Source organism: Caenorhabditis elegans, chromosome I (assembly GCF_000002985.6).
Source record: "Caenorhabditis elegans chromosome I".
NCBI classification, from domain to species: Eukaryota; Metazoa; Nematoda; class Chromadorea; order Rhabditida; family Rhabditidae; genus Caenorhabditis; species Caenorhabditis elegans.
In genome coordinates, this window is record NC_003279.8 from 6,458,875 (window position 1) to 6,472,491 (window position 13,617).

Here is a 13,617-nt window from a genome sequence, read left to right on the forward strand (position 1 = left end):
AAGCGAATCTAAAACGGGTACAGGTGGACGTTTATTGATCGAAAGTGCTTTTTATTTGAAATTGAATGGTGAACTTTGCAATTTTGTAATGCAAAGTACGTTATCAGATGGCATGAGATGTGTGAAGTGATAAGGAATAAAATGTGAACGACATGTTCAAGAAACTGTGATTTTTCAATAATTTGTGATGAAATATTTTAGGAACAGAAATGAACATATTAATTGATATAAAAACAATAGGAACACTAACTCATAATTATGATAGGTGAATATCAAAATGTGCTAGATTTTTTGAAGTTAAAAAATACATTTCTAATATTTTTTCAAATAATAAGTTTCAGCTGAAATTTCAGGGTGATTTCAGAAAGCTATGTTTTGATAAATTGTTTTGAAAATTAAAAGAAGCTACAGCAAAAAAAAATTAAAGAGAACATCGCTCCCTCGTAGTGTATAATTTTTGATTATCGAAAAAAATGAGTCAATGATGAAAAGGAAGTCGCAATCTCAAAACTTCAAAAATCAAAAGAAGCCGTTGCCTCTGTCATCAAAAATTCAGAAGACAAGGTTGTTGACAAGGGTCAATTCTCAGTGGTGGAGGGCATTGGGCGTGGTGAAATTTTTGAAGGCTAGTGTGGTTGGACCTCTACTAGATAGACAAAACCCCCGAAATAGACGTTTAATTTGATGAGATGGTGGAGAAAGAAAAGGACTCATTCTCTAGATGATAGAGAGACCAGAGATACAGACAAGAGAGGGCGCCTCGGCCGTATGTTGAATGGGAGATCGATGGAACCGAGACAACGAGAAAAGGAATAGAGACGGAGAAAGAGAGAGAGAGCGCGCGTTGTTGGAAGGATGAAAAAGAAAAAAGACATGAGCTGCTTCACAAGAGCTTGGCGAAAGCAAAGGGCAAAGTGTTGACAGCTTAGTGGTGGTAGTTGGATCATGTGTTTTTATGTTTCCGGTGGGAGAAGGTTCAACAAAAAATGAAAAGAAAAAGTTCAAGCGGCATGAATCATTCTGAGTTTAAAACAAAATTATTGCGAAAATTAATATTAAAACCTTTTCACAAAACTTCAAGCTAATCTGTTCATGAAAATTTGAATAATAGTTTTTTCCCACCTATTTAGAATTAACTTCATATTAACGAAATTAATTAACGAATCGAAAATTATGACTTTTCAGAATCATCTGAAGTTTTTTCACATTCCATGCTGCATGGAATAATTTGATCCTGGAATCGATATGTTTTTATGGTATACTTTTTAACCTTCAATTTAGCTGGAAAAGTATGGAATAAATAATTCCCGAAGCTATGTACATATATGTAGAATTATTGAATGATTGTGAGAACAACTTGACTTTAGCTTGAGTAGGAATCGGAATGGCTATCGACCGATCAACACTTAGGATTGTAAGAATGGCAGTAAGAATATATTGAAGAAAGAATGTTTGTTCATAGGAAGAGAAAGAGTATTGCGAAATCATCATCGCCCACTTTAGAATGGACGGGCGGTGAGCGGACATAGAGAATTGTGAATGACTAATGCTTTTGCAGAATCTAGGGCAAAATCGTAGGAACAAACAATTGTAATACGGAGAAAACAATCATATCGATCGATGATCATGGAGAAAAATGTGATTTAAGTGAGTAGACTTGGAAAAATTAATAAAAGCATGAATTGTCGATATTTTTCATTTATTTTCATTATAAAGCTCTTTAAAAACAAATTAAATATTGAGAATGGCTTCGAAGAATATTGTTTCAAATATGTTCAATGGTGACACCTTGCGGATAAAATTAATGTAAAAATCATGGAACACAGATTCACTGATATCTCATTATCTCAAGCAGTGTAATTAGAGATTTTTTGGAACAATTATTTTATAAAACTATAAATAAACCGTTTATACTACTCAAAGCCAAATATTCAAGCTATTACCATTTTTTTTCTAACTAATTCTTGAGCAATTAAAGTATTCCCCAGTTTTTATTTTGCAACGACTCCAGGCAAACACGCTCCGTTGCACTTGCCGCCAAGGCGTTGCATTCAAATCAGAGAGACATCTCATTCCGATTTCTGTTTTTCTTCCAATAAACGGTATTTTATGCCTAATGGGTGATACGGAAATTGTTCCTCTTCGAGTACAAAATGTACTTGATAGCGAAATCATTCGTCTCAACTTGTGGTCCATGAAGGTAACTGTCTAGTTTTTTTAAGTTTTCATGATTTCAATATTTTTACAGTTTAACGCGACCAGTTTCAAACTCGAAGGTTTTGTGAGAAATGAAGAAGGCACTATGATGCAGAAAGTTTGTTCCGAATTTATTTGTGTAAGTCGAGAAACATATTCGTCAACAATTTTCATTAAATATTCAGAGACGCTTCACTTCTACGTTGCTTTTCGATGTTTCCGGACGTTTCTTCGACTTGGTCGGACAGATTGATCGGGAATATCAACAAAAAATGGGAATGCCTAGTAGAATTATTGATGAATTTTCAAATGGAATTCCTGAAAATTGGGCCGACCTTATCTATTCCTGCATGTCAGCCAACCAAAGAAGCGCACTTCGCCCTATCCAACAGGCTCCAAAAGAACCAATTAGAACTAGAACAGAACCAATTGTTACGTTGGCAGATGAAACCGAGCTAACTGGAGGATGCCAGAAAAATTCCGAAAACGAGAAAGAAAGGAACAGACGTGAGCGTGAAGAACAGCAAACAAAGGAACGTGAGAGAAGATTAGAAGAAGAAAAACAACGACGAGATGCTGAAGCTGAGGCTGAAAGAAGGCGAAAAGAAGAGGAAGAGCTGGAAGAAGCTAATTACACCCTTCGTGCTCCGAAATCTCAGAACGGCGAGCCAATCACTCCGATAAGATTCACACGGGGACACGACAATGGTGGCGCGAAAAAAGTATTCATCTTCGAGCAAACTCCAGTGGTAAGTAAAAATTTATGTTGGAAACAATATTTTGTCATCTTCAGAGAAAACAAGGTCCTATTGCTTCTTCAACGCCTCAACAAAAACAACGGTTGGCTGACGGGGCCAATAATCAAATTCCACCAACACAAAAATCTCAAGATAGCGTTCAAGCGGTACAACCACCACCACCGCGTCCAGCTGCACGGAATGCTCAGTTTGCATCGGATGCAGACTTGTTTGCGGTTCCAAAGGCTCCTCCATCCAAGAGTGTACGTAACTTAGCAGCTTCGAATGTCGACATATTCGCAGATGTTGACTCTGTTCTTGATACTTTTCATTTTGAAAGCACCCCAGGACGGGTACGAAAACCAGGAAGGCGGAATGTATCATCACCATCACCAGAACCACGCCATCGTTCTTCATCTAGAGACGGTTATGAACAATCTCGATACTCTCAGAGATACGAACATGATAACAGTAGATGGAGCAGACATAACGCCACATATCGCAGACACGAAGATGAATCAAGAATGAGTAGAAAAAGAGTTCGTATTAATCAGTTAATTTGTCATTGGTTTTAAAATTATTACAGAGCATCGTGCGTGATGATTTCGAGTACAGTCGCCGTCATGACGATGGTGCGAGGCGTAGAGATTATTATGATGCTGATATCCAAGGTGACTCGAAACGATACCGTGGAAGAGACGCGTCTTCTTCTTCTGGAAGAGTAAGTAAAAGAATATATGACGTTTTGAGGACATTCAATAATTTCAGTCTGTTCGTTTCGAAGAAGAACATCGTAGACATGGTGATGAATACAGAGATCCTAGAGGACCTCGTGATTACAATGACTATGGCAGACGGCGAAATCATGCAAACTCCAGAAGTGGCGAGGACGAAGAAAAATTGAATGCGATTGTACGTCGTGAGAAAGAATTACGGAATCGTCTTCAAAAATCACAAAAGGCGTCATCTTCATCATATCGTCATAGATCTAATTCGTCCGATGCTGAAGAGTCTTTAAATGAATGGGACATAGAAAACCAAGAGCTTCTGGATAATTCAATGATGTTTGGAGACGGAATACCAAAGAGAAGCAATGCGAGAAAGGATAAATTTGTGAAAAAGGTGAGTGGTTTTAATTATTTATTTGGTTAAACGACCGTGAAAAAAACCTGACAAATAATATTCATTTTCTAATTTGCTATTAGTCAAGATGCCTCCTGTATTACGTCCTCGTCGCAAGAAAATATCATATAGCTTTCAGCAGGCCACGCGCTCAAAACCGGCTAATTCAACTAAGTCACCAGCCCAAGCTCGCAAAAAGAAGAGAGCATCTTTGGAAGATAACCGTGATCTCAATGATAGTATAGCATGTAATCGTCCTCGTCGTTCTTGTGTAACTCCAGTTGCAAAGAAAATTACATGGAGAAAACAAGATCTGGATCGTTTGAAACGTGTGATTGCGTTGAAGAAGCCTTCTGCAAGTGATGCAGATTGGACAGAAGTTTTACGCCTCTTGGCAAAGGAAGGTGTCGTTGAACCAGAAGTAGTCAGACAGATTGCTATCACAAGACTCAAATGGGTAGAACCAGAGCAAAATGAAGAAGTGTTGAAACAAGTCGAAGAAGTTGAACAGAAAAGAAGACGTGGAGCTGTGGCCAGAGTGAAGGAAAATGTAAAGATGCATGAGGAACTGAGAGAAGGTGGAAATCATAGAGCTGAAGATCTGCAAAGTGGAGTTGAGTCAATGGAAGACTATCAACCAGAAGATGTGGCTGCTGATCAATCATTGCTCGCTCTCAGAACACCAATAGTTACAAAGAAGAGAGGAGGAACAAGAGCTTCAATTATGCCAAAACCTGTTGAAGACTCTCCAATGAGCAGAGGGTAAATTTATACAAAATAATTAGTTTTAAAAAAGCATTAATTTTTCAGAAACAATTCCACATTCAATTCACCGCGTCTAGAACAAACGAAGGCAAAGGATATTGAAACGAACTTCAAATACGTTCAGCACCTTTCCATGATGCAAGCGAGACCTAGTTCCAGACTGAAAAAGTCCTCATCTATGAACAACTCTACGGTAGGTTTAAAAAAGATTGGGAAATTTCATGCAAGCAACTAAATATCTTGCAGTATCGTGGTAACAAGAATACAAGTATTTCGTTAGAAAAGGGAACTCAGAAGGCGTTGAAAATTATTAATCGTGGAACAACAATACACGAAGACGACGAAAATGAAGACAATGATGACGATGATGATATGCGTGAAGAAGACACATCCATCTACTAATCTCTGTGCATGGAATTATTCTACTGCACTTATTCTTTATAACTGTAAATGATGAATTTTTCCTTTTTATACTAGTTTGGTAAAATATTAACTCGATACTAAGTTGCAAATTGTTCATTCTGAAAAATATAAACGAATAGAAATAAATACGTTCGATTGTTCACTACTGAAAACGCCGTAGGAGATGATTATTATAATCAATTAAGCCTTTTGTTGATATTCGATGTCAACGAGCTTGGCAATGGTATTGAGCTGAATGTTGGACGTTCCTTCGTAAATTGTTCCAATTTTTGAGTCGCGGTAGAATTTTTCAACTGGGAATTCCTTGGTGAATCCAACTCCTCCAAGCCATTCCACACATTTCGAAGTGGCTGTAGTGGCAACTTGTGATGCAAACAATTTGGCCATGGCTGCTTCACGAACGAATGGAAGTCCATTCTGCTTCATGCGAGCAGCGTTGTAGACCAGAAGACGAGCAGCTTCAATTTCCATTCGTGTTTGTCCGATTTGGTGTTGCATTCCCTGAAAATTTTTGATAATTACAATATTTTAATTTCAGTCTTTTGACAAATAATACCTGGAAATCTATAAGTCTCTGCCCGAACTGTTCTCTTTGTTGAAGATATGGAATTGTTTGATCGAAACAGCCTTGAGCCAATCCTAACATTTGTGCTCCGATTCCGATACGTCCAGCATTCAGGCACTCGATCGCATATTTGTATCCTATAATAATTAGAAAGTTATTTTTGATTTCTCAAAAACAAGCTTCACCTTTTCCATATTCTCCCAGAATTGACGACTTGTGGACCCGAACGTTGTCAAAATGAACGGAGCATGTAGAAGATGCACGGATTCCGAGCTTGTCTTCCTTCTTTCCAACAGATACTCCTTCTTGATTTCTGTCAACCAGGAAACACGTGATTCCCTTGTATCCTTTGGCTGAATCAGCATTTGCGAAAACTAAAAAGAACTGAGCATGCCCAGCATTGGTAATCCACATCTTTGATCCAGAGATCACAAAGTCATCTCCATCTTTCTTTGCAGTTGTCTTCAATGCAAATGCATCAGATCCAGATCCGGTCTCGGAAAGAGCAAATGATCCAATAGCTTCGGTCACAATTTTTGGAAGATACTTTTGCTTTTGCTCCTCGGTTCCCAACTGAATAATCAACGGGGCAACCAAAGTGTTCTGCACATCTACGAATACAGAAACAGATGGATCAACTTTTGCGAGCTCTTCAATGACGAGAACAGCGTCGAAGAATGATGATCCTGGTCCACCATACTTTTCTGGAATCTCGATTCCCATCAGCTGAAAATAGAGTTTAGTAGATGTTTAAATCCATTAATTTTATATACCCCATTTTCAAAAGTTCCGGTAATTACAGATTGATGCATTTGAGACTTATCGTCCATTTCACGAACAAGCGGCTTGATAACATTCACAGCAAAACGCCGAACGGTTCCAACAATTGAGCTTTCCTCTTCGGAAAGTTGTTGCAGTGGTGATGGTACGTGCCCGTCGATGTGAGCACGAGGCTTCGTAGACATGGTAGCGACGACCGGAGCCGCCGAACGGCTGATGAGAAGAGACCGAGACAAGGAAGACATTCCTGCAAAGCTTCAAATTAAAGAACGAACGAATTTGGAGAGCTGTGATCGAAAACTAGTTCAAAGAAGTTTATGAAAAAACATTAAAATATATGCATCTAAAGAGAACTACACTCTCCGCAAAAAATTGAAAAATCAAAACTACACTTTTTTTCTTTTGATATTTATACTCAACTGGATCACTCTTGACTCGTGAAAAATGATGTTCGGTAGATACACACTGTTAAAATGAACAATGATGTATCGATAGAGCCAAAAAATTGAAAAAAGGAAAAAAAAACTCGGAGAGCGATAGGGAAGAAAACGAGAAGGATGGGCGGACTGAAGAGGCGCAGACGCTGACACTGGCGCTCGTTTGGATAGGATGGACAACTGGCGCGAAAAATAAAGCAAAAGGATATTGTACACAAAATCTGCCAGAAATGCGTATAATTCTGAAAATCATTTTTCTTAAAACAAATAGAGGAAGGAGGAAAAACTGAAAGCTGATTTTTTGAATTTGATTGAATTTATTCCGATTTTTTAAAAACAAACAATTAAGTAATATCAAATATTTTCTGATAGTCTTTGATTAAAAAACTATGAATTAGTGTAGATATTTAAGACAAGTGTCAATTGTCGAGAGAAAATCGTGAATTGTAACAATAAAGAGCTACCGTATTCTTGGATACGGTAGCTGAAAAGGTTTCACTTGTGACGAAGTCGCGACTCAGGACCAAGGGTGTCAGTGTCCCGTAAAAATTACAAAAACGGGACAACGGGAATTCCCGTTCCCGTGAAAATGACAAAAACGGGACAACGGGAATTCCCGTTCCCGCGAAAACACCCAAAAAACGGGACAACGGGACATCCCGTTCCCGTGAAAACGCTCAAAAACGGGACAAAAGACGTCCCGTTCCCGTAAAAATGACAAAAACGGGACAGCGGGAACTCCCGTTCCCGTGAAAATTTTAAAAACGGGACAACGGGAATTCCCGTTCCCGTGAAAACACCCCAAAAACGGGACAACGGGACAAACGGGACAAACGGGACACGGGAATTGACACCCTTTCTCAGGACTGCAAAACAAATAATTTCTCACGTATAAATAATACCACGGGTGTCATACCCACTCTAGTCATTTTCGATTTCGCAAAGTATACATGGAAGCTTCAAAAGAATTTCCCGGATTTCCAAACGATTTTCATGCTTTCGAAGTGTCGCCAATTCCATTCGACGTACGTTTTGCCAGATTCTATAAGCAATCAGTGCACATGTAGACTTTTGCAGATAAACTCTAAAGAGCTTTCATTGAAAAATCACTCGAATCGCGCTATTTTGTTCAAGGTAAGTTATTCATCTGATACTACAACTATTTTCAAAAAAAATATTGAAGGTAAAATGCACAAATAACAAGAGGATTAGAATCGAAGAATGCTCGGATATACTGAAACCTGGTAACGAGACAACGGTTTGTAACAGTCAACATTTGTTTCAAATGAAATCTTGTTTCCAGGCCACTATCAAAAAACTGGTTGACACAGTAGACGGCGATTCACTTTATGTCATTTACACTTTAGTTGGAAAAGAGTGGCACAATGAGCGAATGTCTGCATGGCGGTATTTCGATTCTGAATTTAGATCTATCTTATTTAAACTGCTAATTTGTAGATGCTGGGAGAGAGCAAAGAAGCAGGCTGTACCGACGCAATGCATATCAGTTCCAATCAAAAGATCAAGTGAATGTGAGAAAAAGGAAAAGAAATATGAGAAAGAGAAGACTAAAAGCGAGGATTGATAACTACTTTTGAAAAATAAACTTGAGCGACAGAATTGTTTTTTTTTTAACTTTGGAACACAACCAAAACTGAAAAAGAGTTTAGATTGATATTTGCAAAACTGAAACTTTGAATTGTGCTGATTCGGATTAAGCAAAAAACATGCAAAAACGCGAAAAATTGAGAGAAATAATTATCTAGTTGTCCGAGAGGAGTACGCGATTGCGCGGCCTAGGAAACTTGCGCGGAAGTTTGAATAATAATTAGCCACAAAAGTTTTTCTGGTCACTTTGGAGCCATGTAACTGTCTTTTGAGAAAACGAAAGTCGTCATTTGAATATAAATTCACTATAATGCTTTAATTCTACACTATAAACTTATCCTGCAACGTACGAAATTTGATCGTCAAGTGTTTCTACAGTAACCCATTCACACTGTAAATATTTGGCAGCCCATCGGCCTAAGCGTATAACTTAATTTTAACTTAATTTTGAGGAAATTCAAACAGAGAAATTAACGATATTTTAAAAAGTTATTCTTTAGCGATATTAAAATAAAATAATCATTGTCCGAACTCCACTTTTAAACGTGATGAACATAAAAACACAGAAAAATTGAAATACGTGTAAAATCGTTTGATCGATAATCAATACCTTCAAACTTTATTACTCGATATTCTCTACACTCGATCAGTTGATTCACGAAAAAACACTGAAAATGACGATGAGCGATCCTGCTGTAACACCACAACAAGAAGGACCAGCAGCTGATCCAGCACTCTTGGCAAATGCTGGATGCGTTGCATTAGCCACGGAAGCTGGTATTGACATTGCAATTGCTGTATGTTGCTACTGATGATGAACATTCGTAGGGTTTGTCTTTCAGACGATGCAACAGTTTGGGCGTGAGTTGGAGCAGCTTCCTGAACGAGGACGTAGACTCGCGGAGCAGGCAATGAGCTCAATCTCTACTGTTAATCATAGATCAAAAAGATCATCTGTTTCACAAAGATCTTCTAAATCTAACAGTGGAGTTGAAGAGGATTCATTTGTTCGTATTGTCAACACTTTGGTTGACTTGGTAGGTGCAGTCTCATGATTATCAATATCTAAAATACTGCTTTCTAGTCACCAAGACAAATTTCTTCCAAGCCAATTATTGAAACATTTGTTCTCTCTTCCGTAATCTTGACTGTCTTCTCGTTGTCCTCATTGCTCGGTGGATACATTCTTGCTCCATTCATCTCCTTTCTCATTCCTCCTGTTGGAGCTGCTATTTTCAGTGGACTTGTTGCACCATTGGCTATCTACTATCAGCTGAGCACGGTACTCTATCCGGAATAACTTTGTAAACAATATAATATTCAGGGTTACGGCCCTCTAAATGGATTCCGGCTTTTGGTTATTGCAACAACTGTACAGGGAGTTCTCACTGGATCCGCATTGTCACACGTCTTGATTTCGGCTGAACCATTCGTTGCCCTTTCTACTATTGCATCCTCGTTCATTATTGCAGTGATGAACCCGACTTGTAAGTTGCTTGCGTTAGAAAATACAAAAAAAGTAATTTTAGCTCGGGCATCTTCACTCTCAACCACTGTGGCCACCTCAATTCTGATTCACTCCACACTTGGAGCTGTTGAAGGAGCATTGACACCTGTTTATTTTGTACTGACTGGATTCTACACTCTTGCCGCTTTGATTCCCATTCAATTGGCTAGTCGTGATCAGAGCCGTGCAAATGTGAACTTGTATTCTGCCATTCTCGTTGGTCTCACCATCTCTGCAAAGTGCTTGGTTTACGGTGTTCTTGGAGCATATGACGTGCCAATCTCTGCTTCCGAAGAGCAATTTGGATTGGAAGGAAATGCTGAGATTAATGTGAACGCATAAGAAAAATGAATGAAATTTGATAAATATGTACAGTGTGCTAGGGGGCTTCATTTTGAAAGAAAATAAAAATGATCAAAAGAATGAAAGTCATGGTACAGTAAATGCGTGGTTGGGAATGGCGAAAGTGATTTAGAGAGTTAAAGATCCTCAGTGACTGAGTAGTTTGTTTGACAACTATTAGATAGATGACCTAGGCATAAGGCGTGAGTTAAAAAAAAAACCCTTCAGTCTTGGAAGCGTATTGCAATGAAGCCACATTGCTTAGAGACCAAGAAGGGACTGATTTAAAAGAATGGGTTGGTAGAAGAGGAACCAGTCGAAACGGAGACCTGCAAAGTGTGACTCAAAATAGAAAAAGAAACGAGAAACGGAAAATAAGTTAAGAAAAAGATGGGATGAAAATTAACAAAGTTTAAACAGAATGATAAATAAAAGTAATGGGAGAGAGGGTGCTATTATTCGGCGTCGTCAGAAATCGATGAGAAGTCAAGAATTCCACAAGGAATCTGATGACCCCCTTCCCCGAGTGGGAGATGTTCTCCTGCTGGTGTGGTTGACGATGATTCTGACGGGCGATCTGGGAAATCCGGTGTGATCACCTGGAGCCCAAGTTGAACAATGCGCTCTTCAGCTAGGTTGACTATGGAAGACGCATTTGAAGCATTTGAACTTATATTGCGCTGATAGATAAGAGCTGCATCTAAATCATTCTGCAAAATGAAAAAATTATACTGAAATTTTTAATGACAGTATTTACCTCCGATTCCGTGCTTTGAATATCGAACGCAGAAACCCATTTGGGTCGTCTCTCATCATCCAAACCATAAAGAATATTCTCCATGCTGCTTGTCTTGCTTCCAGTAGAGGTTAAAGCACTAGACGACCTTGATAACATCTAAAATTAGTAAAGTTGAATTGAAGACGATTTTAAACTAACGTTCAAAGAAGAATTATTTCTTCGAATTACACTACGAGTACATCTTTTCTTCTTTTCCTCGCGATGACTGGTTTCTCCATTAGGTTTCAACGAAGCCATTGAATGATGCCGTTCGAGACGAGCCGATTTAAATTCCATCGAAAATGAACTGTGTGTCATTGGAATGTAAGAACATGGCTCACATATCTGACGACATTCAGCAGTACTCCACAACGATTTATAGCCATAGTCCAACAAATACATTTCCGGATATTCGACATGTGGATAACGAAGTTCATTCAACACGCGGTCAATAGAACGTACAGCATGAGCCCTAAAAATCAGATATTTTATAAAATAAATAAAGAAATACCACCGACATTGTTGGCCCCCGTTTCTGACTGTATTCGCAATAGAAGATCGGAACACGATTTTGAAAAGAACTGGCTTCGCCGTTTTCTGGGAAAAATATTGGCTTGATCTTGTCATGACGAAACAAATTGATAGCTCCTTTCACATGACCACCCTTGTACTCAAATGGAAAACGACAGTCGACTATAATGTATTTCTTATCGAAATCATCTCCAAGACGTTGAAATTCCAAGAGTAAAGTAGTAGGTGAGATACTCCGGAATGCTTGTGACTCTCTCTGTGGATTATCAACACCGGGAAGAGTGTACTTCTAAAAAGTAATTTTCTGGATAACTTCAAAAAATAATCGAAAAAGTATACCACTTCTAACGTTGGAGGAAGTTCAGAATCAATCTCACCAACGCTCATCGCACGCAAAATTTGTTTTGGTCTCTCCTGGAAAGATCCGTTGCCTGACGTATCGGAAGTTTTTCGTTCAAAAAACATCGGCGGTGCCAAATCCCATAACGAAGTTGCTGTTCGTGGGGCAGGTTGAGCGAAAATTGATGTATTCTGAACTTGAGAGTTTCTGACGTTGCTCTGCTCAAAGACCTCATCGTCTTCATCACCGAATGGATCATCCCTCGGGTTATTGAGACCATTATAGCGACAAGATTTGTCACTCTGTGGAGCAACAAGAGACAAATTCCGGCTTCTCTTGCGATCCAGGAGCGTGACGCTGGGAGACATTGAACTGGAAGTTCTTTTCCGATGATTATCCGTTGGTCTCTCGCTCATAACTCTTTTCTCATATTCTGAGTGATCGAGAGAATCCAAATCAAACACCGTCTTCATCTTACGCCCTGTTGGTGTATCATAGTTGTAGCTGAAAATTGTTTTTTTTTGGAAGTCGCATGATGGGAATATACAAAGAAGAGCTGCGTGATGAGCTGACAGACGAGTTTCGTTGTAAAATTGAAACGAAATTGGAACAGTCTGTGAGGGCTACACGACCAGATTCCAGTTTGCTAAAATCCACATCTTCCTCGGGTGATGCATCTGATTTGTCGCTACAGCTAGTCATTGAGACACCTGAATAAGAAACAAATATTAATTAAGCCTTCCATTTACATGACAAACCAGAATCGCGGGAGCTGCCATCTTCTTCAAATAAGGTTTTCGGTGATTCGTTGATACCGTTTGCCACATCAACCACATTCTCGATGATATTTACATTATTTTGATCCTCATATATTGCTTTTTCCCCGGTGGTAGCCATCAGAGATGCACAGCCCTCAACTAAAAATTATAGGAGATACCAACATTTGAATTTAGAAGTAAAATTATTTGGCCAGAAACGCGGAGAGAGATTGACCACACGAAGAGACGCAGCCTATGTTACAAAAGAGGAAAAAGGACCGTGATTGACAACAAAGGAATGAATAAGAGCTTAATTTTTCCTAATCGAAAAAGAATTTAGACTCTTCGAAAATTTAGAAAAAAATTGGGCAAAAGATTCTTATTTAGTTGAAATTTAATCAAAAGAAGGATATAATTTGTGATTTGAAATTTTGGCGCTCTAGCGCCCAGTTTTCGTTTGATCTATTCATTAAGAAATTTTATTTTGGTATTTAGAAACTGCTCATAAAAAAAACGCAATCATCATCTTGAAATCAGCAAACCCAATTTCTGTATTCATCATGTTCTGTTGCACTGTTATACCATTTTTTTTTCAGTTTCCCATCATTCCGGGTATCAGATTTCAGAGCTCCCATGAACAAGCCACTTTTTAGACATGCTGGACGGCAATGTGTCTAGAAATCATTTACAGACGAACTTAGTTGACATTCAATCAAATTTTCAATAAA

At 38.6% G+C, this 13,617-nt stretch overlaps 5 protein-coding genes and 1 non-coding gene across 6 annotated transcripts; 4 read left to right on the forward strand and 2 right to left on the reverse strand.

The window, feature by feature from the left end:
- Positions 1–602: 602 nt before the first annotated feature.
- Positions 603–722, forward strand: K06A5.10. Its single transcript, NR_050195.1, has one exon. It is a non-coding gene; the product is annotated as an Unclassified non-coding RNA K06A5.10 (non-coding RNA).
- A 1,281-nt stretch (positions 723–2,003) lies between these two features.
- Positions 2,004–5,412, forward strand: knl-2 (Kinetochore null protein 2). Its single transcript, NM_001380547.1, has 9 exons — positions 2,004–2,200; positions 2,249–2,335; positions 2,382–2,945; positions 2,990–3,472; positions 3,520–3,654; positions 3,702–4,055; positions 4,195–4,817; positions 4,866–5,013; positions 5,067–5,412. Exons 1-9 carry the CDS (start codon positions 2,117–2,119, stop codon positions 5,220–5,222), a joined length of 2,634 nt encoding a protein of 877 aa, NP_001367697.1. The 5' UTR covers positions 2,004–2,116; the 3' UTR covers positions 5,223–5,412.
- acdh-3 (Short/branched chain specific acyl-CoA dehydrogenase, mitochondrial) lies at positions 5,323–6,835 on the reverse strand. Its single transcript, NM_001383254.2, has 4 exons — positions 6,582–6,835; positions 5,994–6,534; positions 5,800–5,945; positions 5,323–5,744 (listed from the first exon to the last, which is right to left on the reverse strand). The coding sequence occupies exons 1-4, from the start codon at positions 6,831–6,833 to the stop codon at positions 5,424–5,426; spliced, it is 1,260 nt and encodes a 419-aa protein (NP_001370606.1). The 5' UTR covers positions 6,834–6,835; the 3' UTR covers positions 5,323–5,423.
- Positions 6,836–7,605: 770 nt separating this feature from the next.
- On the forward strand, positions 7,606–8,645 carry K06A5.3 (Major sperm protein). Its single transcript, NM_059459.4, has 5 exons — positions 7,606–8,050; positions 8,103–8,159; positions 8,209–8,283; positions 8,329–8,432; positions 8,484–8,645. Exons 1-5 carry the CDS (start codon positions 7,976–7,978, stop codon positions 8,608–8,610), a joined length of 438 nt encoding a protein of 145 aa, NP_491860.1. The 5' UTR covers positions 7,606–7,975; the 3' UTR covers positions 8,611–8,645.
- A 593-nt stretch (positions 8,646–9,238) lies between these two features.
- K06A5.2 (DUF389 domain membrane protein) lies at positions 9,239–10,518 on the forward strand. Its single transcript, NM_059460.6, has 5 exons — positions 9,239–9,430; positions 9,476–9,670; positions 9,718–9,915; positions 9,958–10,120; positions 10,163–10,518. Exons 1-5 carry the CDS (start codon positions 9,308–9,310, stop codon positions 10,480–10,482), a joined length of 999 nt encoding a protein of 332 aa, NP_491861.1. The 5' UTR covers positions 9,239–9,307; the 3' UTR covers positions 10,483–10,518.
- On the reverse strand, positions 10,512–13,048 carry cdc-25.1 (M-phase inducer phosphatase cdc-25.1). Its single transcript, NM_059461.6, has 7 exons — positions 12,890–13,048; positions 12,679–12,841; positions 12,131–12,635; positions 11,779–12,080; positions 11,420–11,732; positions 11,240–11,377; positions 10,512–11,192 (listed from the first exon to the last, which is right to left on the reverse strand). Exons 1-7 carry the CDS (start codon positions 13,026–13,028, stop codon positions 10,938–10,940), a joined length of 1,815 nt encoding a protein of 604 aa, NP_491862.1. The 5' UTR covers positions 13,029–13,048; the 3' UTR covers positions 10,512–10,937.
- Between the last annotated feature and the right edge of the window lie 569 nt (positions 13,049–13,617).